This window comes from Solanum pennellii, chromosome 8, assembly GCF_001406875.1.
Source record: "Solanum pennellii chromosome 8, SPENNV200".
Lineage (NCBI taxonomy): Eukaryota > Viridiplantae > Streptophyta > Magnoliopsida > Solanales > Solanaceae > Solanum > Solanum pennellii.
This window is the reverse complement of record NC_028644.1, coordinates 1,118,387-1,145,133: the sequence shown is the minus strand read 5'-3', so window position 1 is coordinate 1,145,133 and position 26,747 is coordinate 1,118,387. Positions and strand designations below refer to the sequence as shown.

The 26,747-nt window shown below is 31.6% G+C and overlaps 4 protein-coding genes, 2 long non-coding RNA genes and 1 pseudogene across 7 annotated transcripts; 4 read left to right on the top strand and 3 right to left on the bottom strand.

Moving 5' to 3' along the window:
- The first annotated feature begins 2,511 nt into the window (after positions 1 to 2,511).
- On the top strand, positions 2,512 to 4,263 carry LOC107027280 (annotated as a pseudogene). Its single transcript, XR_003579879.1, has 2 exons — positions 2,512 to 3,185; positions 3,385 to 4,263. The product of XR_003579879.1 is annotated as a UDP-glycosyltransferase 74G1-like (transcript).
- A 2,145-nt stretch (positions 4,264 to 6,408) lies between these two features.
- LOC107028476 (UDP-glycosyltransferase 74G1-like) lies at positions 6,409 to 8,285 on the top strand. Its single transcript, XM_015229554.2, has 2 exons — positions 6,409 to 7,137; positions 7,446 to 8,285. The coding sequence occupies exons 1-2, from the start codon at positions 6,496 to 6,498 to the stop codon at positions 8,172 to 8,174; spliced, it is 1,371 nt and encodes a 456-aa protein (XP_015085040.1). The 5' UTR covers positions 6,409 to 6,495; the 3' UTR covers positions 8,175 to 8,285.
- On the bottom strand, positions 6,848 to 7,511 carry LOC114078471. The gene is made up of 2 exons (XR_003580151.1): positions 7,370 to 7,511; positions 6,848 to 7,036 (listed from the first exon to the last, which is right to left on the bottom strand). It is a non-coding gene; the product is annotated as an uncharacterized LOC114078471 (long non-coding RNA).
- A 296-nt stretch (positions 8,286 to 8,581) lies between the features above and the next one.
- LOC114078470 lies at positions 8,582 to 9,536 on the bottom strand. The gene is made up of 2 exons (XR_003580150.1): positions 9,230 to 9,536; positions 8,582 to 9,052 (listed from the first exon to the last, which is right to left on the bottom strand). It is a non-coding gene; the product is annotated as an uncharacterized LOC114078470 (long non-coding RNA).
- Positions 8,585 to 10,426, top strand: LOC107028477 (UDP-glycosyltransferase 74G1-like). Its single transcript, XM_015229555.2, has 2 exons — positions 8,585 to 9,348; positions 9,535 to 10,426. Exons 1-2 carry the CDS (start codon positions 8,707 to 8,709, stop codon positions 10,261 to 10,263), a joined length of 1,371 nt encoding a protein of 456 aa, XP_015085041.1. The 5' UTR covers positions 8,585 to 8,706; the 3' UTR covers positions 10,264 to 10,426.
- A 3,917-nt stretch (positions 10,427 to 14,343) lies between these two features.
- Positions 14,344 to 15,779, top strand: LOC107028478 (probable WRKY transcription factor 11). Its single transcript, XM_015229556.2, has 3 exons — positions 14,344 to 15,016; positions 15,106 to 15,231; positions 15,320 to 15,779. The coding sequence occupies exons 1-3, from the start codon at positions 14,388 to 14,390 to the stop codon at positions 15,549 to 15,551; spliced, it is 987 nt and encodes a 328-aa protein (XP_015085042.1). The 5' UTR covers positions 14,344 to 14,387; the 3' UTR covers positions 15,552 to 15,779.
- Positions 15,780 to 22,411: 6,632 nt separating this feature from the next.
- Positions 22,412 to 26,739, bottom strand: LOC107029034 (probable xyloglucan glycosyltransferase 5). The gene is made up of 5 exons (XM_015230330.2): positions 25,774 to 26,739; positions 24,708 to 25,016; positions 24,327 to 24,617; positions 23,691 to 23,804; positions 22,412 to 23,527 (listed from the first exon to the last, which is right to left on the bottom strand). The coding sequence occupies exons 1-5, from the start codon at positions 26,497 to 26,499 to the stop codon at positions 22,883 to 22,885; spliced, it is 2,085 nt and encodes a 694-aa protein (XP_015085816.1). The 5' UTR covers positions 26,500 to 26,739; the 3' UTR covers positions 22,412 to 22,882.
- Positions 26,740 to 26,747: the final 8 nt, after the last annotated feature.

Below are 26,747 nucleotides of genomic sequence, written 5' to 3'. Positions count from 1 at the left end.
CCTTTACAAGAGTTCTTGAAAAGTTTTTATCAAGTTGCAAAAGCTACCAAAAAGTGTTTAGGAAAGTGTCTTTTGTATTGACAAGTCCCTTTCCTAAACATCTTGCCATTGGTTGGAAAGGTCACACTTTCTGACGCCATCGGGAAGTGTGCACCTACTTTCTGTACTATCTCCAGCTGGCAGTCGACTGGCTCACTCTCAAGAGAGCCTGGTACCTCTACTAGGTCCCTGGGTTTGTTTCATCTGCAATACTTCAAACAAGACACCTGCAATACTCAAGTAGAAAACCCGGTACCTTTATGAGGTCCCTAAGTTTGTCAAATCATCAAAACTACAAATAACAGAAGGGTATTTAGCAGTCGATAGGTGGATGTCGCGGATATTTGGGAGCCAATAAGTGGATGTCAGGGATATTTGAGAGACAATAGGTAAATGAATTAAGGATTATTTTATACCATTTTCAATAATTTAAGGATATTTTAGACACTTTTCCATATATTCTTCGTATCCTAAGTTTAAATACAATAATATGGTTCTTATATAGATTAAGAACAAAACAAAAAATTATTTAGCTACTCTCACTATTTTTCGGGATTATAATTGCAGTTAGAGGTGGCAAATGGGCGGTTTGATCAAATATGGGCTGGTTGAAAATGGGTAAAAATAAAATGCGTAATCATTCCACCCCCCATATTTGATATGGGTAAAAATGAGTTGGGTAATAAATGGGTCGGGTAAAATACTAGTTTACCCATATTTTCACGAATAAATAGTACTTTACTTAAAAATTCAATATGGAGAAGATATTTTAGTCTTCTTTTAGATGAAAACGTTAAACATGCTTCATTTTGTTTTATTGTATCATAAAAAAAAAAAAATCCTATAACTGTTCAATATAAAATAAATTTATGTAATAACAAGATGAAAATATTTTTATTTCAAAGTAAATGTTGCATTTTAGGACTAAAATATGTTTAATACACTTTAAGCAATGCCAATACTAATACATGATTTGCGTATTTTACACTATTATTGATTATCCAATATAAAATTTAATAAATAACTAAAATGTAATTGTAATTAACAAAAGAAATGTACATTTAAATTATATATTTTTGGAGGGTCAAAGATTTCACATTTCAATTAGAGAAAAGAATAGTTAGTACTATTGAATAACATAAAAAGGAAGAAAAATTACACTATTTTTATTGGTATCATGAATTTTGAATGAATAAAAGTTAGAAGTTTAATTCATACTTTACCCATATTTTTATGGGTCAAATATGGGTATCAACCCATATTTTACCCATGTGAAAAATCACTCACCCAACCCATTAAAATATGGACAGTTTGGACGGGTCAACAAAATATGAGCTCGTTTTGCCGGCACTAATTGCAGTAAATCATGATTCAACAATATTCATGTTATATATTATATACAATAACACGGGTAAAACTTACCCACATTGGGTGTATAAACTAAGCCAATATATGTATGTCACGTGTTTAAATTTATAGTTCATTTTATTTTACGATAAGTAATTAACATATATTTTACTTTAATAAATCATGTAATAATGAAAATTGCGTTAGTTTGATGATATTTTGTGAATATTATATTAAACATACATGTATTTATGGTATATTGGATAATATACATATAAAATATTTAGTATATTGATATAAAATTAATACTTTTCTGTGTTACAATTTGTTTTTCTTAACTTTTTTTAAAAGTGAAAATTGTATAAAATAAAAAACTATTAATTTATATTAAATGTTATAGCCATATTTCATTTTAATTGTAATTCGCAGCAAACATCGCCTTTTTTTGTCATCGGATTCGATATACAATTAGCCATTTTTAGTATACAATTAGTCATTTTATATATTTCGGTATAAAATGTTTTTCTTAGTATAAAGAGAGAAAAAATGTATATATAAATATTTTCTATACACTTACACTTATACAAATACAGATGTTATTATACAAATTACAAATGTATAAATAAATAATTTTTATATGTCTCCAGCTGGAATAATTTTTCGAGAATTTAACACCACACAATAAATTGATTGTAATTCAATGAAAATAACATCAATAATTTATGGTTTATTTGACTTATAGAGAAAAAATGTATATATAAATATTTTCTATACACTTACACTTATACAAATACATATGTTATTATACAAATTACAAATGTATAAATAAATAATTTTTATATGTCTCCAGCTGGAATAATTTTTCGAGAATTTAACACCACACAATAAATTGATTGTAATTCAATGAAAATAACACCAATAATTTATGGTTTATTTGACTTAGATGCAATATGGACCATACTCGTATGTAGTTATACTAATGGACACATTTTAAATGACTTATAATAATAATTACGTAAACTTCGACTAATTTATCTTATATTTTTATTCATGAAATTAATATAAAAAATTCTAACTTATAGTATAAAAATCACATTTCACAACAGGATTTTCACGTTCTTCAACGAATAAAGAGATAATACTTGCAAAAGATGAGTACTAGTAGTCACAAAGCTCATTGCTTGATTTTGCCATATCCAGTCCAAGGTCATATCAATCCAATGCTTCAATTCTCCAAACGTTTACGATCCAAACGCGTTAAAATCACTATAGCACTCACAAAATCCTTATTGAAAAACATGAAAGAATTGCCAACTTCTATGTCAATTGAGGCCATATCTGATGGTTATGATGATGGTGGTCGCGATCAAGCAGGATCTTTCGTGGACTATATTACACGATTTAAAGAAATTGGTTCGGATACTCTGTCTCTACTTATTAAAAAATTGGCAAATAGTGGATGTCATGTAAATTGCATAGTATATGATCCATTCCTTCCTTGGGCTGTTGAAGTTGCAAAACAATTTGGATTAATTAGTGCTGCATTTTTTACACAAAATTGTGTAGTGGATAACATTTATTACCATGTTCATAAAGGGGTAATAAAACTCCCCCCTACTCAAAATGATGAAAAAATATTAATTCCTGGATTTTTAAGTTCAATTAAGGCATCAGATGTACCTAATTTTGTTATTAATCCTGAAGGAGAAATAATACTTGAAATGTTGGTGAATCAATTCTCAAATCTTGACAAAGTAGATTGGGTCCTAATCAATAGCTTCTATGAGTTGGAGAAAGAGGTAAAATATTCTTCGGCATATTTTTTTTTTGTTATATAGATGTTGAATTCCAGATCTACTGTTTCGTATGTTTACTTTTTTATATTTTGAATCTTCTTAGTGAAAATTCTGACTCAACCACTCATAGTAGAGAAAACATTAAAGGAATTAACTGAATCATATAATATAGTTACATGAAATTTTATTATATGACATGTAGGTAATTGATTGGATGTCCAAGATATATCCAATAAAGACAATTGGACCAACAATACCATCAATGTACTTAGACAAGAGACTACATGATGATAAAGAGTATGGTCTTAGTATGTTCAAGCCAATGACAAATGAATGCCTAAATTGGTTAAACCATCAACCAATTAGCTCAGTGTTGTATGTATCATTTGGAAGTTTAGCCAAACTAGGAAGTGAGCAAATGGAAGAATTGGCATGGGGGTTGAAGAATAGCAACAAGAGCTTCTTGTGGGTTGTTAGGTCTAATGAAGAATCTAAACTTCCCATCAACTTTTTAGAGGAATTAACAATTGAAAAAGGACTAGTGGTGTCATGGTGTCCACAATTACAAGTGTTGGAACATGAGTCGATAGGGTGTTTTCTGACGCACTGTGGATGGAATTCGACTCTGGAAGCAATTAGTTTGGGAGTGCCAATGGTGGCAATGCCACAATGGAAAGATCAACCAACAAATGCAAAGCTTGTGAAAGATGTTTGGGAAATAGGTGTTAGAGCCAAACAAGATGAAAAAGGGATAGTTAGAAGAGAAGTTATAGAAGAATGTATAAAGCTAGTGATGGAAGAAGATAAAGGAAAACTAATTAGGGAAAATGCAAAGAAATGGAAGGAAATAGCTAGAAATGTTGTGAATGAAGGAGGAAGTTCAGATAAAATATTGAAGAATTTGTTTCCATGTTGATGACTATTTCTAAGTAGGAAATTTCTCTTGAATCTTCCTTTATTTTCTACCTTTTCCCTTTGTGGAAGGCTAAAACCATTTGGCTATTGATGTAACAAGCTAGAATTTGTAATAGTGTCAAGAAAATGGTCAAATGTTTCCTCAACGTATATTTAAATTTTTAACTACATACTTAAATTTTACGGGAGTCCTATCACCCCTTTCAGTATTTAAAACTGAAATAATTGCATCTCTAAATGCTTAGCTGACATAGGAGTGTATTTCACTCTCTTTGGGAGAGTGAGCATCAAAATCTAATATTAAAATTTTATTTTTAATATCTCTTTTCAATAAATATATGCATTTTTAATTATTTATTTTTCTTATTTGTTTTCTTTCTTCTCCATCAATATAAACAAATCTCTCAATCTTTCAGCACGTTGTTGCCATCACCATCTTCACAGTATTTACTATTGTTGATTCCAAACAAAATTTTAAACTCATATAAAACTCTTGCAAAACCAATTAACCAAAATCAATAGAGATAAATTTACATATGTTTATATCACCCCAAGATACTTTGGATCTGATTTCAGAAAAATCAATATGGGTTTACTTTAAATCTGATTGGACCAATCGGAAAAAATATATTTTTTTTATAAATAGATCCTTTAATTATCAATATCAAATCTCAATCAATCAACTGTATCTAAAAAGTTATCGCTATTAATCTTGTTAATTCATCAATTTTCATAAAATTATTCTATTCCTCTTTGAAATTGTCGTTGCCATAGATGATGATGTGGAAGATATCGTAAGCTCCTCCTCTGCATATTCCTTGAGAGGATTGCTAATCTTCGATGACCACCATTAATGACAATATTTCTTCATATTCGTCTCGCCTCCCCCCCCCTCACTTTTTTTTAAATTTTATTTTTAGGTATCAAATGAGCAAAACCCAAATATATCTGAACGAGCTCTGAAATCATTATTCACTTTAATTTTCTTCCTTAAAGACCCAATGATAGAATTATGGTGTTCTAGTGATGGTGAAAATATTCTCAGTGTTTGTAGGGCTGGGTAAGAATATAGAAGAAAAGAGCAAAGAAATATAAAAATTGAAAAAAAAAATAATATGATGACGTGTCAGACGCGTGAAACGCACATGCCACCATAGATCTGATTATGTTTTTTTAAGGGTATAATTATTTCGTTTTTAAATAGTTTAGGAAGGTGATAAGACTCTTGTAAAGTTTAAGTGTGTAGTTGAAAATTTGGTTATACGTTGAAGAGTCATTTGACTAGTTTCTCTAATAGTGTCTATTGATGGTATGGATTAATGACATTTGCTAAGACTATTGATGTAACAAGCTATAAGTTGGTTAATATATCTCAAGTAATAAAAAAGTTAATTAAGAGCCATAAAAAATAATCAAGAAATGGATTTGTATTTTGTAATTTGTTTTTCTTATTGAATTACCAAAATGACACACAACACAAATTTCACGTTAATTATAATTATTATGCATTTATATTAAAGAGTGAGAAATTATGATCTTAATATTATTTGATATTTTGGGGAACGGGGAAGCGAGAGAGAGGGGAAGCTAGACGGTGGATAAGTAATTCGTTAATTAAGTAACAATAAGAATATTTTTGAATTAAACTATTGACGACAATAGCATTTTAGACCAAGTTATTAGTTAAGAATATTTTTATTTAATTTTACATAGTTTAAAAATATTTTAAACCCTTTTACATAAATTCAGTTATATCAATCCGTAATTTTTATTGGGAATTATATGATTATTTGAATTTAAGATGCAATCAAAATATTTTATTATTTAAATTCAGTAATTAGAAGTAAATGTCTACAAAAAGGATTACTAAAGGCATCTTCCAAGTAAAGTAATAAATCCTGTCACTTCTTTTTAGACAACATTTTGAATGATATATGACCTGTTTATTGTTAAGATATGATATGTGGGCCTAACTCAACCTCAAAAACTAGTTTATAAGGAGAGGTTTGTCCAAGTTCATATAAGGAGATCAAATTCCATTCCTTTACCGATATGGGACTTCTTAACACTGTACATGTTGGTTAGGAATCGAGTTATCTCGAAATTAATTATTTTAAAATTAGCCAAACATAGAATAATTAATCATAAAATGAATCTCGAGATTAGTTATTCTTTATCCCTCGAAATAAAAGTGATATCACTAGATTCCAAGTAATATATCAACAATATATTGGCTATTACACATGTTTGCAATAAAAACTTGGTATCAATAATAGACAAAATAAGCCAAAAGACACTTCAACTCTATCACCTAACTATAACAACCACATGATTTTTCTCATCCTATCTATTATTAACTCAATTCACAGAGAAGTTGCAAAAAAAATTAAACATAAAAATGAATACTCACAAAGCTCATTGCTTAATCTTGCCATTTCCAGGCCAAGGTCATATCAACCCAATGCTTCAATTCTCCAAACGTTTACAATCCAAACGCGTTAAAATCACTATAGCAACCACAAAACACTTTTTGAAAACAATGCAAGAATTGTCAACTTCAGTATCAATCGAGGCGATATCTGATGGCTACGATGATGGTGGTTTCCATCAAGCAGAAAATTTCGTTGCCTACATAACACGATTCAAAGAAGTTGGTTCGGATACTCTGTCTCAACTTATTAAAAAATTGGCAAATAGTGATTGTCCTGTAAATTGCATAGTATATGATCCATTCCTTCCTTGGGCTGTTGAAGTTGCAAAACAATTTGGATTATTTAGTGCTGCATTTTTCACACAAAATTGTGTAGTGGATAATCTTTATTACCATGTACATAAAGGGGTAATAAAACTTCCACCTACTCAAAATGACGAAGAAATATTAATTCCTGGATTTCAAAGTTCGATCGATGCATCAGATGCACCTTCTTTTGTTATTAGTCCTGAAGCAGAAAGAATAGTTGAAATGTTAGCAAATCAATTCTCAAATCTTGACAAAGTTGATTGTGTTCTAATCAATAGCTTCTATGAGTTGGAGAAAGAGGTAACATGTCGTTCTGTTTCTTCTTCGCGTTCTTAGTTAATTGAATTGAAGTTATATAAAAAAATAAACTGACAAAGCATATGTGAGGTATTATTAAAGCTCCTTAACTTCTTCATATTTGGAATCTGCTTAATGAAAATTCTGACTCTGCTATGGATACTGCATAATGAAAATTCTGACTCTGCTATGGATAGTATAAAAAACATAGAAGGAATTAAACTATATATAATACCTTAGACTTTAGTCACCTAAGTTATTGTACAAATTATTCAAATGGTTACATGAACTTTTTATTGTTTGACATGTAGGTAACTGATTGGATGTCTAAGATATATCCAATAAAGACAATTGGACCAACAATACCATCAATGTACTTAGACAAGAGACTACATGATGATAAAGAGTATGGGCTTAGTGTCTTCAAGCCAATGACAAATGAATGTCTAAATTGGTTAAACCATCAACCAATTAACTCAGTGGTGTATGTATCATTTGGAAGTATAACTAAATTAGGAGATGAGCAAATGGAAGAATTGGCATGGGGTTTGAAGAATAGCAACAAGAGCTTCTTGTGGGTTGTTAGGTCTAATGAAGAATCTAAGCTTCCCAACAACTTTATAGAGGAATTAAAAGTTGAAAAAGGACTAGTGGTGTCATGGTGTCCACAATTACAAGTGTTGGAACATGAGTCGATAGGGTGTTTTCTGACGCACTGTGGGTGGAATTCGACTCTGGAAGCAATTAGTTTGGGAGTGCCAATGGTGGCAATGCCACAATGGTCTGATCAACCAATGAATGCAAAGCTTGTGAAAGATGTTTGGGAAGTAGGTGTTAGAGCCAAACAAGATGAAAAAGGGATAGTTAGAAGAGAAGTTATAGAAGAATGTATAAAGCTAGTGATGGAAGAAGATAAAGGAAAATTAATTAGGGAAAATGCAAAGAAATGGAAGGAAATAGCTAGAAATGTTGTGGGTGAAGGAGGAAGTTCAGATAAAAATATTGAAGAATTTGTTTCCAAGTTGGTTACTATTTCCTAAGTAATAAACAAATAGATTTGTATTTTGTAATTACTTTTTTCTGATTGAAGTACCAAAGTTTGATTTTTTTTTAATGGTATTGTTTTGAGTTTATGAGAACTCAATTCTCTAGCTAGCTAGACTGCTTTACTTGATTTTCTATTCCTCACGACGATCCTTAATTTATATCATTTGTTACTTTTATCTCATTTTTAAAATTTAAAGGATTCCTACCTTATTGACTAACTAGTTTGTCCCTTTTAATAGACCTTTCCTGAGAATAGTTTAAGAATATTTTTAACCCTTTTACGTAAATTCAGTTATATTAGTCCGTAATTTTTATTGATAAGATTTAGATGTCACTAGTACATTGTATACCAATAATTGCCTTATGTCATTGCATATGTTGGCAATAAAAAGTTGGAATATAGAATAGGAAGAAGCCAACACACAATAATCCAAATTGTACACTTCATCTCAATCAACTAACTATAAGAATATACAACACTAAGTTGATTTTTTATTTCAGCCATCAATTGAGAAGTTGCAAGAGATGACTACTCACAAAGCTCATTGCTTGATCTTGCCATTTCCAGGCCAAGGTCATATCAACCCAATGCTTCAATTCTCCAAACGTTTACAATCCAAACGCGTTAAAATCACTATAGCACTCACAAAATCCTTTTTGAAAAACATGAAAGAATTGCCAACTTCTATGTCAATTGAGGCCATATCTGATGGTTATGATGATGGTGGTCGCGATCAAGCAGGATCTTTTGTGGCCTATATTACACGATTCAAAGAAATTGGTTCGGATACTCTGTCTCAACTTATTGAAAAATTGGCAAAAAGTGGATGTCATGTAAATTGCATAGTATATGATCCATTCCTTCCTTGGCCTGTTGAAGTTGCAAAACAATTTGGATTGATTAGTGCTGCATTTTTTACACAAAATTGTGTAGTGGATAATATTTATTACCATGTTCATAAAGGGGTAATAAAACTTCCACCTACTCAAAATGATGAAAAAATCATAATTCCTGGATTATCATGTACAATTGAGAGTTCAGATGTACCTAGTTTTGTTATTAATCCTGAAGGAGAAAGAATACTTGAAATGTTGGTGAATCAATTCTCAAATCTTGACAAAGTTGATTGGGTCCTAATCAATAGCTTCTATGAGTTGGAGAAAGAGGTAAAATATTCTTCAGCATATTCTTTTTTATGTAGATGTTGAATTCCAGATCTACTGTTTCGTATGTTTACTTCTTCATATTTTGTATAAAATCCCGACTCAACCACTCATAGTAGAGAAAACATTAAAGAAATTAACTGAATCATATAATATAGTTACATGAAATTTTTCTTATTTGACATGTAGATAATTGATTGGATGTCCAAGATATATCCAATAAAGACAATTGGACCAACAATACCATCAATGTACTTAGACAAGAGACTACATGATGATAAAGAGTATGGTCTTAGTATGTTCAAGCCAATGACAAATGAATGCCTAAATTGGTTAAACCATCAACCAATTAGCTCAGTAGTGTATGTATCATTTGGAAGTATAGCCAAACTAGAAAATGAGCAAATGGAAGAATTGGCATGGGGTTTGAAGAATAGCAACAAGAGCTTCTTGTGGGTTGTTAGGTCTACTGAAGAGCCCAAACTTCCCAAGAACTTTATTGAGGAATTAACAAGTGAAAAAGGCTTAGTGGTGTCATGGTGTCCACAATTACAAGTGTTGGAACATGAGTCAATAGGGTGTTTTCTGACGCACTGTGGGTGGAATTCGACTCTGGAAGCGATTAGTTTGGGAGTGCCAATGGTGGCAATGCCACAATGGACAGATCAACCAACAAATGCAAAGCTTGTGAATGATGTTTGGGAAATTGGAGTTAGAGCCAAACAAGATGAAAAAGGGATAGTTAGAAGAGAAGTAATTGAAGAATGTATAAAGCTAGTGATGGAAGAAGATAAAGGAAAATTAATTAGGGAAAATGCAAAGAAATGGAAGGAAATAGCTAGAAATGTTGTGGATGAAAGAGGAAGTTCAGATAAAAATATTGAAGAGTTTGTTTCCAAGTTGGTTACTATTTCCTAAGTAGGAAGTTAAAAAATAATTAAAGAAGTTGATTTGTATTTTGCAATTTCTTTTTCTAATTAAAGTAGCAAAGTTTGACTTGGATCTTCTTTTATTTTCTCCTCTTTCTATTATTTTACTATTCATTTATTGTGGAATGTAACAAACAAATTGTCATGGTCAATGAGTCATTCCTAACTTATTTGCTAGATGATTGGATGCTTTATTTGTCATCTCATTTTTAATGAACTTTTGAACATGATTAACTAAAACTCTGTTAATTTAAATTTCAGTTCCATTTCCAAATAGTTCATGGTCAGAATTGGCGCATTTAACTTGTTTTTGGAGCAAATGTATTTTTGAATTATTTAGCTAATTGAAGGATATCTTTAATAGAATTTCGAAGAAATTTCACTAGTTTAGAAGCTTAATACTTAAATATACTTTATTTGTATTGTTACTAATCTTACCAGATTTTGGTGCGTTCAGAATCTAGATACTTCGAGATACATGTATCTCAATATACAAGAGGTTAAAAAATTAGTTGTTCTAAACAGACTAAATACAAGTGGATGTATGTAGAATACATAGACAAATCTCGCTTACCACTCACCTATGTATATGATATATAGTAAATCACATCAGCTACATAAAGATATATGTATTTAGTGTATATCTAGTGTGATTCGTAAGTATCTGAGATACATGACTATCTTGGTCGCTCGTCTCATATATATAGGTGTATCTTTCTCAACATATGATATAAATTTTTTTATTAATAATAAAAGGGGGCTTTCACATATAGACACTTAAAAAATAGCCTAATTACTCTTCATAACTACAGTTTGATAATTACAATTTGTAGCTACATGTTATATGGAGGAGAGAGGCGAGCGAGACTAAGAGAGAGAGAGAGAAGGGAGAGAGGAGAGAGAGAGGGAAAGGAATGGAGAAAGGTGAATTGTATATATATGTCGGTTAGAAATTATATATTATACATATTTTGTGTGTATATATGGCAAGCGAGATTGGGACAGGGAAGAGAAAGGCGAACGAGATAGGGAGAGGGAGGAGAGAGGCGAGCGAGAGAGGGCAGAGAGTGGGAGAGAGGTGAATTGTATATGTATATCGGTTAGATAATTGTATATTATACATATATATTTGTATATTCTAGCGAATTATACATATACAAACGTGACTAATTATACAAATTTGAAGACAGCCCACGTAATTAATGTAAAATATTAGTCACGAATGATAATTATAGCAAACTATAGCTATGATAAGTAATTAAATAGTATAAATTTGCTTAACCGCGTAATTTTCCCATGATAAAATACCTAATTTTTAAAAAGTATATATATAACTAATATATATGGTATGAATGTAGGTTTAATAATAATTTTGAATGACATTTTTACCCTTCTAAAATGAAATTGGTCAAACAGACTATAAAACTTGTCCCCAAGTACTAGTTTGGATGGAAAACTAAATTAATGAATTATTAAAAGTAAAAGATACACTCCTTTTGAACAAGATATTATATCACCGTGGGAGAGTTTAAAATGAGTAATGTTAACCATTCCATTATTCACACAAACCCTTCGATGACTTAAACAATAAAAAATTTCTCCTTTGAACTTCGAGAAGTCTTCTTCAATACATTATGAGTAAAATTTGAACACTTATATAGTCAATTTCAAATTATTTTTTTTTTGAAGTTGAAGTATAAGTAATGGTTACTCCTATATTAAAATATTATATATAAAAAATAAATACTGCTACTAAAAAGTCAAACCCCTACATTAGAACAATCTAATGTAAAATTTAGGTTATATTTATTTTTTACTCTTATTTTATTTGACACATGTAAATTAGATTTTCTTAAAAAAACGAATTATGATAAATAAACGGAAGAAGAAATTTAAAGAAAACATTTTTCAATGCATTTAAAATATTTCTCAAATTCAAACAATTTTTAAATAATTCAACACCACACGATAAATTGTTTGTATTTCAAAGAAAATGACCCCAAGAATTGAGAAAAAGGTTGACAAAAAACAATCATAAAACACGGAGAAATTTTGCATGGGACAACACACTTCATTTGGCGTGTTAAATTGGTTTATTTGACTAATAATATACAATATGGACCATTCTCGTGATATATTTTTTCATCGTATTAATATAACAAAAATATATAACTTATATAGTTATACTCCCTCTATCCCCTATGCAACGCATAACATTTTTCAAAAGTTAAACAGTTTAAGTTTAATCAGAAATTCACACATAGAATTATCAATTTTCTAAAAAATAAAATCTATATATTTGTAAATTACGTAAAAAAGTACTAAATATAAAGATAAAAAAAACTTATTTAAATCTCGAAATTCAAAAAATATCATGCAAGAAATTTTTTTAGCTCCGAAATCTAGTCTAAATCTCACCAATACGAAGCGAAACATAAATAAAAACAAATAGATAGAGTAAAAACTTCAAATGAGATGGATAAAATTCGTTCACTCATAAACCAAAGATTTCGAATTTGAATCTTAAAGTTATGAAAACAAATTTGACGATAAAAAATTTTCACCTTAAGTCAATTTTATACGAGACGATTTTGAATTAATCAGAACCTCAATATAGGTATCGGAAATCAACCTCCCACTTGGTCAAGTCAACTCTATTTTTTTTTTCATTTGACTACTTTTCCTTCACATAAACTAATTTCTCTTTTCCTTTTTTTTTTCCTTCAAAGGCGCATTAAGTTTATGCCTTTCACGTGTCAAGTTTTTATAGGCTTTTGAAGTTGACATTTTTAGATTTTCAATAAAAGTCTACGTCAACTCCTAAAAATCAATCTTAACCGTCCGATCTCTTTTAATATAATTTAACGGTTAAGATTAAAATAAAATAGTTTACAGGCTATAGCCGGTTGATAAAAGTTGGTCAACTAAAGAAGAAAAAGGATCTGTGCTTCCCATGTGATTTCCACCAAAGAAGAAAAGTCAGCTTTCTTTTGCTTTAATTTTTTTTTATTTTCTTATTTAAGTAAATGTTAGCTTTGGGAATCTATTTATTTAATTTGGGTGATATAAAAAGTCAAATCATTTAAGGATTTTATTCTCTATTTCTTTTATATTAATAAATATCTTTTATGATATAAGTATCAATTTGACATTTCAAGTGGGTTTCGTTTTATTATTGTTAATTCTTTTATGTGCTACTATCATCTTAAAGTCAACTAGGAAAAGTAAGATGCATAATTTCTATGGATGGTTGTGGGGGTGACGGCGGAGACTTAAAAAAGTTAATTTCAATAGATTTTTCTTTAAGAGAAAAAAAATTTATAACTGTTGATAAAAATAATAATTAAAGTGAAGTTGATATACCTCTTTATTACGAAAGTGAATCGTTATGTGACTCATACCACTAACAAACAATAAATAGTAACAAAAACTAAATATATTTCAATCTAGAGGAATAAATTTTTGACTTACTTTAATTATAGAAAACATACCTTCTTAATTCAGAAAAATAAACGTCGATTTACATTTATTTTTTAGGAATGAATCTCATTAGTTTGAAGCAATAAACCTTGACAAACATTAATTTTCAAGAAATAAATATAATTAATTCATTAATACCAATAAGATTACCATAATCTTCATTTGTACAAAATGGTGCTCTAAGTAACTACTAACTCACACTTAAATACAACTCAACCTACTATTTCATCCCTTTCAAAGTAAATTTTAAATAATACTTCGTTTTAAGTTTATATTACTCATTTTTCTTTTTAATCTTTCACATTTCTATATTAACTAAGTAAGTTACGTTTTTTTTTCATAACTCATATAAAATGAAACGAACAGAGTATAAGTAATTTTTTTTTAATTTTTTATTATACATTGGATCCCACCATTTTCCCCCTTAGAATAAATAAAGTAAAGCTTAATAGAAGCTGTCAACTAGCATGCTACTATTTTGTCATTTTGTTTAATAAAATATTTAAATAAATCTCAGCCGTTAGATCAAAAGATTTGACTCTTACCCGGTCAACCGGTCATCATTTTCCACCTATATATAGCCTTCTTCTTCGTCTTCTTCATCTCATCATCTCTGCAAATCAAACAACAAAAATGGCTGTAGATTTGTTAAATTATTCGAATTTGAATGAACAATTAGCTTTACAAGAAGCTGCTTCAGCCGGTTTAAAATCTATGGATAATTTAATCCGGTTCGTTTCATTTCAACAACAGCAAAATCAAACGGTTCAACCGGATTGTAGAGAGATAACTGATTACACTGTTTCGAATTTTAGAAAGGTTATTACTATTTTGAACCGGACCGGTCATGCCCGGTTTAGACGTAGTCCGGTTCAGGTTACTGATGATTCATCTACGGCTTTAACTCTATCGCCGTTGACAAATCCGGCGGAGGAAACTATACCGGCGGTGAAAGTACCGGTGGAGAAGTATCAATCGAAGGCGTTGACTTTAGATTTTACGAAACGGAAAGTAGGTACGTCTATTGGATGTGAAGCTGTTCCGGTAGCGAGTTCGACGACGTCGTCGTCGTTTATGTCGACGATTACAGGTGAAGGAAGTGTTTCGAATGGTAAAGTGTTTTCGTCGATGAATTTACCTCCTCGTCCGCCTGTTTCCTCCGGGAAGCCGCCAATCGCCGGAAAAAGATGTCGTGATCATGATCTGTCTGATGAATTTTCCGGTAGAACTTCTAGCTCCGGGAAGTGTCAGTGCAAAAAGAGGTTGGTGATCTCTTCATAACCACATCGCATTTTAGCTTCTCCGATGAAAACTCAAGACTTTCTAATCTGTTTTTTTTTTTCGAAAACAGGAAATCTCGAGTAAAAAAAGTGATCAGAGTTCCGGCGATCAGTTCAAAAACTGCTGATATTCCGGCTGATGAATACTCATGGAGAAAGTACGGTCAAAAGCCGATCAAAGGTTCACCATACCCAAGGTAGTTACACATACACCATTATCAATCATCACGGTTCAGTTTTTTACGAATGAAATTTCCAGATCTGAAATTTCACTTCAATTTTCAGGGGATATTACCGATGTAGTAGTGTAAGAGGCTGTCCGGCGAGAAAGCACGTAGAAAGAGCCACCGATGATCCTGGAATGCTTGTTGTGACTTACGGCGGAGAGCATCGTCATGTTCAAACCACGATCTCCAGCAACGTCACCGGCGCTGGAGCTGGAAGTTCCGGCGAGAGAATGATGGCTTTTGAGTTAACAGGACAGAAAAATGGAGAAAGATTAGGGTTAGAGATTTAGGGACTGTTTTTGTAATTTCGAGATAGTGGAGGGGTGGAAATTGACATATGAGAAAACTTAAAGAGTTGAAAAGTCAATAGTTTGGTGGGAGTTGAGGGGTGTGTATGTAAATTTGGGAAATTTTGACTACTTTTTATTTAATACGAAAATCGAGAAGGTTTAGAAATTTTCAAGTTTGACTATACTTTTACTTTTTTTTTTGAAAAATAGAAAAATATTTCTTATCTTTATTGTAATTTAATTTAATTATTGAGATTCGTCATGATTTTGTCTTTTTGGAAGAATTGCTATAATTTATTCTTTAGTGTTGGAGGAATAATTGTATTTCTTTTAATAATTGAGAAAAAGTCAAAAAGGTTGGGCTATTAGTGGGGTTGGAATTTCAATTCAACTTGCGTGATGTTTGTTTCTAAAAAAATATTTAAATAATTCGACGACAATAATATATTCGATATAATATCATAATAAAGTTCGAGAAGAATAATACTAACATACACATTTAATGGAATTTCAAAAAATTGAATTTGAGAATAATAGAATGTATACATTACTTCATAAAGCTAAAGAAATTGATTCTGAAGAACCCTTTGTGCATATCGAAATTAAAGAAGAAAAAAATAATGAAGTATAGTAGTTAAATCGATAAATAGTGTAAAGCCTATAAGAGAAAAAATAGTAATAGCAACAAAATAATTTGAAGTGAAATGCAATAAATAACATATGATAAGAATTAAAAGGGTACGATTTATTCAATGTTAAGCATTAAATCTTTAGAATTATATCCTCGATAATTATGAGGTTGTGTCGCCTTACATCCAACCACTCATACTTTTTTACTGGGTTCGGTGCACCTTCTTTTACATCCCAAATTTTTTTAGTTTTGCTTTTCTCATTTTGTCCGTCACAAAAATTATTCTCACCTTGTTCTGAGTATCTTATTCCTAATCTTGTCACTCTTATTATGCCTACATCCATCTCAACATTCATATTTTTACGACATGCATCTTTTGAATATGTGAGTACTTGACGACCAATACTTCATCATTTCTCTAATCAAATTTGCTCGCTCGTACTTTTTTCAAATTTCAAGCACCGCAACAAATTTAATATGGTTTCAATATCATCATATCAACTAATCAAATTCAATGCAATGTTATTTTAATATAATTATATAAAATTATTGAGAATTATTCTAACCTTATATTATATTTTTCATTAAAAAATTACATTTTTACTTAATAAGATCTACATTGATTCTATCCTCTTCAAACTTTACTTGTAAGATTATACTAACTAATTTCTTGTTATTCAATTTATATATGTCAACTAGAAAAAAAAAAAAAAACCTCTCAGTAATATATGTTAAAATTAGAAAAGAAAAAAAACCTCTTTATAAAATTTAACTTTAATTCACAACGAGACAATCGTGATTTTCGATAGACACTTGCTTCAAAACTAAATCGTGATTGTCAGGAAGAACTCTTAGTTTGTTTAACTGTTGTTTCAGAAATTTTTATAATTTTTTCCTTTAATATTTCTTCCGTTTATTTCATAGATCATTTAAACATTTTGAATTGTCAATTATTGTGACTTACAATATATCTTTATGTACTTTACAAATGTTTGAATTTTATTTTTAAAAAATTAAAGATTCTATTTGCAAATTTCCGATTAAATTTAAATTGTTTGACTCTCGAAAAACAAAAAATATTACATAAATTAGAAAGTAAGGAACAATAACAGTCAACTTTGTATGTGAAAGTTGAAGTATTCAAAATGTATTTTTTAGGGTGGGTGGTTTTGGTGCAACTATTGGTAAATTACTAGCTCTTCAACCTTATATATATATAAACATATATAGACTTTGGACCTAATTTATATTCAAAAATCTAGCTCTAACAAAGGTGAATTACGGGTAAAATTTATCCGCACCAAGTGTTTATATCAATTCAATATGTCAGACATTGTTCATTGTTTGGACTGAAGCGTGTACAATCATGGATTGAAGTATATCATCGAACGATGTGAAAGCCTATTTCATTCATAGACCTGACTCTGATACTATTTTAATTTTTGAACAATATATAGTACTAGTTTAAGAGATTTATGAGTTTCTTCATAGCAAAAGCGAATCTTTAACAATCACGACTCATATTAACTGTCATCGGGAATAAACCTTACAAAGTCGATGAATCCCCATGATTTGACAATCTAGATATTCTTTTCAACAATTCTCATCATTTGAAAAATAAGTATGAAAATTTGTACAATAGATACATGTATAATATATGGCTAGTAGTTATAATTATTTTTATCGAGCGGCCAAATATGTAACTTTTCCATGAAATAAATCAGAAATGGCTTTGGGCCTTAATGGACTCAGTTAAGTGGATCAGTAAGTAAATAGGATAAAGACTGCACAAATTTCGGCCCTATATAAAATCCAAATTTTACTAGCAAGATAACTATATTTTATTTTATTTTATTTTATTTTTGGTGTTTATTTGCTTGGACAATTATGATGTTTTAAATATTTTTTTAGTCTATCTAAAAAAAATGATATCTTTTTAAATTTAGGAAGAATTATAGTTTGAATTTCTCTCTATCTATCTTTATTTTTTCAGTATATTAAAAATAGTTATTTAATTTTACTCGTTCAGTTTGAAAAATCAAGAGATAATACTATTTGTGTCTATTTTACCATTACCAGTAGTAAATACTATTCAGTTTTCAATACTAGATGGCTTATAATTAATACAGGTAACATTAGTAAAATTATTTTTCTATTTATTGTTTCTTAAAGAGTGTGTCAAGTCAAAGATGAACAAGTAAAAATGACAACGATAGTAATAGATACATGTGTGAAATAAAAAGTCCAAAATCTATCATCAAACTAGTTCTTTTATTGTGTCCCCATCTCATTTCAACAATTTTACTTCCTTTGTTTCACACCTTTTAGACAAGTGCATCTATAGGTCGACGCGGAATATGTCTAAATCATCGCAAGCAATCTTCTCGTATTTTATGTTCAATATCTATTACTTGCAACTTCCGACAAATGCATTCATTTCAAATTTCTTATCTAGTCTTATATTATTGTTCATCCATTTTAGCATCTGTATCTCGACAATACTCATCTCGTGGTTATGTTTGGATTTTAGAAACCCAATATTCACTATCATATAATATTGTCAACTTATAGATATTCTATAGAACTAATTTATCATTTATCCTTCTAATTTCTATCACATAATACCATAGTAACATATCCAAATTTTTGGTTAATACCATTCACTTGTTTAGTCAATTAACACAATATAAAAAAATATCAAAACTTAAAAGATTAAAAAACCAATGTAGTAACAAAAATGAACAAGTTGTGGTACTGAAAACTCAAGACATATAGGACTGAACTATTAGGATACACTCTCCACCTACCAGAGGCACTATTCTTGAAACATAATAAAAAGAAAAAAAAGGACAAACATACCCCAAACTATCGTAAATGGCAGATATTTCTCGTCATACTTTTAGAACATTGGTATCCTTGCAGTCCAAAAACTAGAGCATATACACCCTTTATACTAACGAACATACACGTGTCACCGTCATATCCACCAATCCGATATTTATTAAATATCAGATCGACGGATAAGATTGTGCCACGTGTCCTTGTTTAGTATTCCGTTAGACTGAAGGGGATATATGCTCTATGTTTTGAAATGCAAGGACACCAATGTCTCAAAAATATGACGACGGGTATCTGCATACCATTTACAATAATTCAGGATATATTTGTCCTTATTCCCTAATAAAAATATGGAAAAATTACATGAATAAATATATTTTTAAAAATAATTACTGATTTTAGCGACACTTTTTGTTTATTATCATTTATAGCAATATTGTGATAAATCTGTAATACATATTAAAAGTGAATTATGTATGCAATATATTTGAATTATAATTGTTTTTTGAAATATATTATGTTTGTTTGGTAAAAAATTGTCACATTGTATTATAAGTGTATTAAAATGTGTGATAAATGTTTATCCATCATTAAAACTTGTATTATATTTGAATAATAAATTTATCTTTGTAATATGTATTGAATTTGTATTATAAATAAATTAAAAGTGATCAAGTAAAAAAAAAGTTATTGCTATAAATGATAGATATTTTTTTATTATAGTATATTTATGTAATTTTCCTTAAAAATATTGATTAATTATATTAACATGTTCTATCCTTTTCTTAGGTCTTCAAAATAGCCCTACCATTTCATCAAAAAAAAAAATAATACTCCCCCAATTAACTTTCCTATTCATCAAGCTTAAAATACCATTTCATTAGGATGTTCATCTCCTATCTCAATAATTTTTTATTTTTTTAATCAAAAGCGAACTCAAAATTTAAAATTTATAGAATATTGGTACAAAAAATCCAGCTAATACTATAATGATAACTAAATTCACAATCAAATATTTATAAGTATTCAATAAAAATTTTAATATAAACATATATAATATGCTAGAAGACTCACCAATTTCTGACTCGAATAATGAAAATATTAACCCTAGCGAATTCGATATCTTTTTAGTTAACCAAGTCATGTAATCAAGTGAAAATGTGTGTTAAAGGACAAACTCATTATCCATCGAGTTTTACACTTAAAAGATTGCGGTTTTTTTGGTTTAAAAAGTATGTAAAGCATGAAATAAAGTACATATAAATTGACATAAAGATAAAAAAGGAAATTAATAAACACACATTGCCTAGCTGGAGAATATAAAAAAATGTCATTAAATGTAACATGTCAAAGGGGGAGGGGACTCATCACTTGGTAATTTGTCAGATCAAAAAAAATCCTTCCTAGTTGCAAAGACAAACTTTTAATGGCATGGACCATAGAGTGTGTTCAATGAAAGAAGTAGACATGTCCCAACATAAAACAATATCCATCTGTTCAGTAACGGAGTAAGAATTTTTAATAAGAGGGTTCAAAATCTAAGAAGTAAACACACGAACTAGTGAAAGAGGAGTTCGACATCTATTATACATATCTAAAAAGATAATTTTAACCATGCACAGATAATAATACTTTCCGTCAAACAAAGTTCAGATGAACTCTTAAGAATATGTTGGTTCTGCCCCTGCATCCACCCCCACCCCACCCCCTACCCCCCACAAAGACAACACAAAAAATTAACTCTTGGTGTCTTTACAAACACAAAATGTACAAATTGCCCACAAAAAGATATGTGGACCCTTTTGTAAACAAATATAATACAATGCCATAGCAAGTAAAATGAAAAGTTTGAAGCCTTGTGGTGACCTATATTTTTCCACTCAAGATTCATGTGTTGTATCTCTTTTTGCTACCGACACCTTTTTTTTTTTTGTCTCAATAATGAACCTTACAAAAAAATAAATTAGGGCACTGTTCATGAAAACCCTAGATAGAGGTGAAGAGCTCATCAATTGAAGGACCATTTTGAGGTCTCAATAGAAGAGCCATAAGTGTCTATTTTCAATATGTCTAAGTTTTAATTAGTAGGACGAAATAATCAAGTGTCAGGCGGAAGATTGTATAATAAACTTTGGAATGCCATAAGTAAGAAGATAAAAGAGGAATATATTAGACGAGATGCAAAATAAGGTTTGGTCAGTCGACCTAATCCACGAGAGCAGATGAACAATCCACTATATAAAAGAGAGTACGAAATATCGAGAGTCAGGTTAAGGGTAAGGTTAGTTCTTGAGTTGGGATTGGGTCCCGAGTCAAGGGTTGGATCTCTGGTTAGTTCCTATGTCTCGAGTCTAGGGTTAGAATAAGGGTCAAGTTGGGTCTCGAGTCTGAATCAAGTTCGAGTAGAGACCGAGGATAGAGGATTGGGTTAGGACTTTAGTAAGGGACGGGTCTCAAGTGTCAAGTCGTGATTCGAGAGTTGAGGCCAAGGGTCGAGGATCAGGTTCTTGTTCCAAGGGGTTGGTTTCGGGTTGTCGTCGGTTTGAATCCCTATGGAGATAGAGGATGGGAAATCAAGTCCAGCCAAGGTCGAGTCTCATGTCCCGAGGGTTGGGTTGAGGGTCGATTCATGTATCTCGAGTCAGGGTTGGGTCAAGGTTTAAGGCTCGAGTCTTGAGCCGAGGTCAAATCACGAGTTAGGGTAGAGGCCAAGGAGGGATGGACCTAAGTAAAGGGTGATGTAGGGGAAGGTGGACCATTCAAACAAATCGCGTCAAACTGGACAGGTCATGACCCAATCAATTTTCAGTCATTTTCAATCATTTCACCCCAATCCATTTATTTACTCAACATATTTTAACTTGGTCAATTTAGACCTACTCCCCCCATTTGACACTCTTACTAACAATCACCGATGAAATCTACGGGAGCAGAAATGAAAGACGCAAGGTGCTTTTTTTTTTTCCTAAACGCCATAGCCTTGATGAATAGAGTTATCTGATGTATGCACAAAAGAAGAGGTAGCAAATGCTCTTTGATTCAAACATCCTCTTGGTGCAACCACCTTTTCTTGTGTTGGACCCTACTCCCTCCATCTTTCATTTCAATGTACTCCATGGTGATGGCTATTGCAAGTTTTACCACAAACATATACGTAAAATCTCACTCATGCTCGATGTTTACACCAAATCACATCCGCTTGAGGTGACAACATAGAGGTCATGGACTACATACTTGACCCCATGGGGACACGATTGTAACGTCGTGGCTCTGCTATAAATAGTTATCATAAAGGCTAAAAGATCAATCACTTGCTAAGTCACCTAAAGATAAGAATTACCCTACACCAGAGCATGGTAACCAAAGATAACAAAACCAACAAAAGCAAATGTACATGGATGGTAAAGTGTCTTATTCATTACAACAGACAAATTCCAAGAATTTGAAAAGCAAGTTTTACTAGGCCTTATTTAGGCCATTTTAAATCCTTATATACATAATATGATGAATGTGAAATGCCTTGAACAACACAAGTACTGCTTTTGAGAAATCAAATTAAGTAAAAAAAAAAATGAGATTGCTTCTACCTATAGTATTATTGACAAACAATCAACTCTATGTAAAAGACTTACAATAATTACCCTATCTAAAGATATTAGGGAACTCACACAGGCATGACGTAATAGTCTCGCGTACAAAATCCTAATTGGCTTCATTTCATATAGCAGAAGTCGATAACTGGAAATATCCGAGCTATTCCCTGGACTCTGTTGTTCTGCCGGTACAAAGTTCAGATGAGAGGAAGTGGATCAGTTCTTGAAATACAATATGTAAGTTGTTCTTTCTCTTCTCTTGAGCAATATTAACTAATCTGCTCTCCGATAAGATCAAGACCAACGAGGAGGAATGTCACTCCTTGGAAAAGAAGGAAGTAAAAGTGGAGTCCATGGGCAGATAAAAGGCTTCTAGCTGACGCCGTTAAGAGTAAGAAAGCAAGAGCTAGTTCTTTTCTGTATATTTTGTTGCTCTTCTTGACAAGTGTAGAAGTTTCATCTTTCTGTTTGTTCAATCGGTTCAGCTCAGAAAGTTCACTTTCCGAAGCCCCTCTGCTAATCTGTGGTGCTCCAAATGCTTTCAAATCTTTTTCAGCAGCAGCAAGTAGGTCGGGTTCAGAAGACCTTCCTGCTTTTTTGGTAACAACCCACTCGTACGAACTTCCCAATTGGAAAAGTCCAGATACCATAGCATTGAACTTTGTCACTGACATAGTGTTTTCGAAAAGGAGGTAGGGGGCGATGAAAGGAATGGATTTTGGTGCTGGAAGAATGTTTAGAAGTGTCATAAGAATTGGAATGTAGCAAACAACCCAGAAAGGGAGCTCGGCTTCCGGGATGAACATGGTTAGAGGAAGAACTACACAAAACAATGTGAATGAATAGAAGGGAAGAATGAGCTTTCTCAACAAAAAGAAAAGAAGTATTAAGTTGGCTTTCTTCCATATTGATATCTGCACAAAAGTTCCGAAACAAAAGTTCCGTTAGAATTTTATGATTACACCTACCATTCCAGTATCTTATATTGTAGGTTCTTTAACATCAGAAGACGTGCTATTCATTAGAGTCTTTGATCCCAAAAAGATTGACAAAACTTAAGGAGAAGAGTCAATGTACCTTGGAAGAAACAATAGCAGGAAGACAAACTCGGAAAAGTTGCATGGGGCCCGAATGCCATCGATGTTGTTGCTTCCTATAAGCTTCAAAAGATTCAGGAACTTCACACAGGACCTATTTTTTCCATGTTGATACGAGAGCATTGTGATTAGATTTCCAAAGTCACAAAGAATAGTCTAAATAAAAAAGTTCAAAAGTTGTCGGGTATAAGACCTCGCAAAAGTTTCATCAAACAGGATTTCAATTTTTTTAAAAGAAGAAAAAAGACCAGAAGGTAGAACCAATCACACAGCCATTTAACCATATGTTTCGTGAACAGGGAATTCTTTTTCAACTAAAAGTCAAGATCTGATATCTGACGATGCAGATGTTGAGGGGTATGTTTTTAATTAAAGAACGGAACAGAACGAAAGAGGATGGAATGACTTTTATATTTCAAATGAAAGAATGCAACTAATGAACAAAGTTATTGACCTTCGAATCTTAGTCAAGTCAATAAAACTCCAGCTTCTACTTGCAAGTACATCAACTAAATTCTCGAATTTATAAAAACGCTTGCAACAAATGCTAGTCAAAGTAGCAATATATGGTACCATTAGCACATTTAACAAAAATGTGAAAGTGGACAATCCTTACCCGCACATCATTAAGATATATGAACTTCCAACCGTTGAGATGTGCACGAACAGCAATATCCATGTCCTCAACAGTTGTCCTCTCAAGCCAACCTCCAGACTCTTCCAAAGCTTTGATTCTCCAAATACCAGCAGTTCCGTTGAAACCAAAGAAGTTCAAGAATACCCCATTCACCTGTTGTTCCACCTCAAAATGAAAACACAGATTAATGTTTTGTAGACGAGTCAGCAAGTTCTCATCCTTGTTAACAAATGCCCATCTTGTTTGAACCAATCCTAACTCAGGGTTGTCCTGTGATAAAGTTAAAGAATACACGTTAATCGTCACCAATAACATCAACAACACATGAAAGGAAGAAAAGAAGAAAGAAACATATTTCACCTTGAAATGCGGGACTGTTTGCTTAAGAAAATCTGGAGTTGGTTGAAAGTCTGCATCAAAGATTGCAACAAATTCATAATCCTTCACATAGTCACAGCTCATTGCGGACTTCAAGTTCCCCGCTTTGTAACCAGTTCTAACCAGACGATGCCTGTAAATTATGTTGACACCCTTTTGGTTCCATTTCGCGACCTCTGACTTTATTAACTCTTGGATGCACTCATTGTCGGAATCATCAAGAATTTGAATCAACAGACGGTCTTTTGGCCAATCAAGTTGGCAAACTGCTGATATAGACATCTCATATACCTGTGCAGCAACAGTAACAAAGAAAAACTTTTGAATACTTAACTCAGAGTGAAAAACAGAAGCTAAAAGTAAGGAGAAAATTATATTTGTTACATTAGAAAACCATAACAATCTTTGGCAACCATGTAGAACACGACTAACATAAGCCTCAAGTACAAAATGTGCCAAATCTAGATAATGATCCGTGAAATGCTCAAGTTCATTAGTTGGTAATAACATTCTAAAAATTGAATACTATCACAAAGAGAAAAGTAAGAGCCAAATATAAGCAATTGCTAGAGAACATCCCTGAACCACTTCTGTTACCTAAAACGGAAAAGGCAAGAAAGAGACCACTACTACGGGAAAAGAACAAAGGCAGAAAGAAATCATAAAAATAAAGTGATAATCTTCTTTTTAGCACTAATTATAAATGATATAGCACCACAGCAAGAAAGTAGTTGGATTCACCTAAATCTTCTTTTAGTCAGTTTTTCTTTCGTAATAGGAGGATCAATAGTCTTCCAACTTACTCTCCAGTTGACTCGAACCCTCAACTTACCTATTGATGGTGGAGGTGCTCAATCACTCAAGCAAGCCTCACTTGTCGAATTCATCTAAATCAACGTGTATATTACCAAATAAACTTCAACTAGTTCAAAGTCTAGAAGTGATTCATGTTGACACCTTATAAAAAGTTCAAAACTTAAACAGAAGCCACAGTACAAATATGAGATAAAACATTCACAATTCAAAAGGGCAGCAACAGCAATATTACCTCTCTTTCATTACACATAGGAATCTGCACAAGAACCATAGGGTAGTAACCATTGTTTGATCCCTCAAGATCATCTGATTTAAATGGATCCCCTTCAATCCTTGGCTTAATCTTCTTGCACTTAATATAAAAGCAACCCAAACAAAGTACTAAACGATCTAACGACTGAATTAGGAATAGAACAGTACAAAATGTGGAGAGTTTTTGAACTGAAGGCGCAATATAATCAGCACGAAAATCCAACCAAGCAACATATATAATATGAAACAACCCCAAAACATCAGAAGTATGTGGTATATACAAATTTGGATTCTGAAAATAATGCCAACCTTTAAAGTAAGCAATGACTTCAAAAGCTAACATAACCAAAGAAACCCCCAAACAAACTTTGATTATTCTAAAAAGTAGATTACTCTTTCCAAGTTTTTCACTTGCAACAGAAACCCCTTTTCTCAAAATCAACCTATTCTTGATAGTACCAATTAAACCCCACAAAATTGTTGCTAACCAAGCAACACAACCAACAGCTTGGTTAGCCTTAAGCAACAAAACCCATGTCACTTGTTTAGCATTTTTGCCTCTACTCTTCTCTATAGGCTTAAATGCAGCATCAGGACCATCAATTTCAACAATGGAGAAATTGGGGTTCTCCATTTTCACTATAACTGGTGTTCCCCTTTCTTTATCTTTACCCCACCAGTCAGAAAAATTCAATCTTGGAGCCATTTAAGCTACTTTCAACAACAAATTCACCAGATCTTGAATTTTTTTTTTCAAGAACAACCTTTTCTTTTACACTATATAAGAAATTCAACAACTCTCCATTTTCTTTTTCTTACTAAAACAAAATACAACAAAATGTTAAGATTCTTTGCATACCCTCAGAGGCAACTCAAGCAACTAAAAAAAAAAGAAAAGAAGCAAAGCAACATTATAGAGGAAGGTATATACCATAAATTACCAGCTCTGATACC

Coding starts and splice junctions, on each gene's coding strand:
- LOC107029034 (XM_015230330.2), bottom strand. CDS start 26,499: ATGGCTCCAAGATTGAATTTTTCTGACTGGTGGGGTAAAGATAAAGAA. Junction 23,805..24,326: donor TATATCTTAATGATGTGCGG/GTAAGGATTGTC, acceptor TGGAAAAAATAG/GTCCTGTGTGAAGTTCCTGA. Junction 23,528..23,690: donor CTGCTATTGTTTCTTCCAAG/GTACATTGACTC, acceptor ACTTTTGTGCAG/ATATCAATATGGAAGAAAGC.
- LOC107028478 (XM_015229556.2), top strand. CDS start 14,388: ATGGCTGTAGATTTGTTAAATTATTCGAATTTGAATGAACAATTAGCT. Junction 15,017..15,105: donor AAGTGTCAGTGCAAAAAGAG/GTTGGTGATCTC, acceptor TTTCGAAAACAG/GAAATCTCGAGTAAAAAAAG. Junction 15,232..15,319: donor AAAGGTTCACCATACCCAAG/GTAGTTACACAT, acceptor TTCAATTTTCAG/GGGATATTACCGATGTAGTA.
- LOC107028476 (XM_015229554.2), top strand. CDS start 6,496: ATGAATACTCACAAAGCTCATTGCTTAATCTTGCCATTTCCAGGCCAA. Junction 7,138..7,445: donor TCTATGAGTTGGAGAAAGAG/GTAACATGTCGT, acceptor TTTGACATGTAG/GTAACTGATTGGATGTCTAA.
- LOC107028477 (XM_015229555.2), top strand. CDS start 8,707: ATGACTACTCACAAAGCTCATTGCTTGATCTTGCCATTTCCAGGCCAA. Junction 9,349..9,534: donor TCTATGAGTTGGAGAAAGAG/GTAAAATATTCT, acceptor TTTGACATGTAG/ATAATTGATTGGATGTCCAA.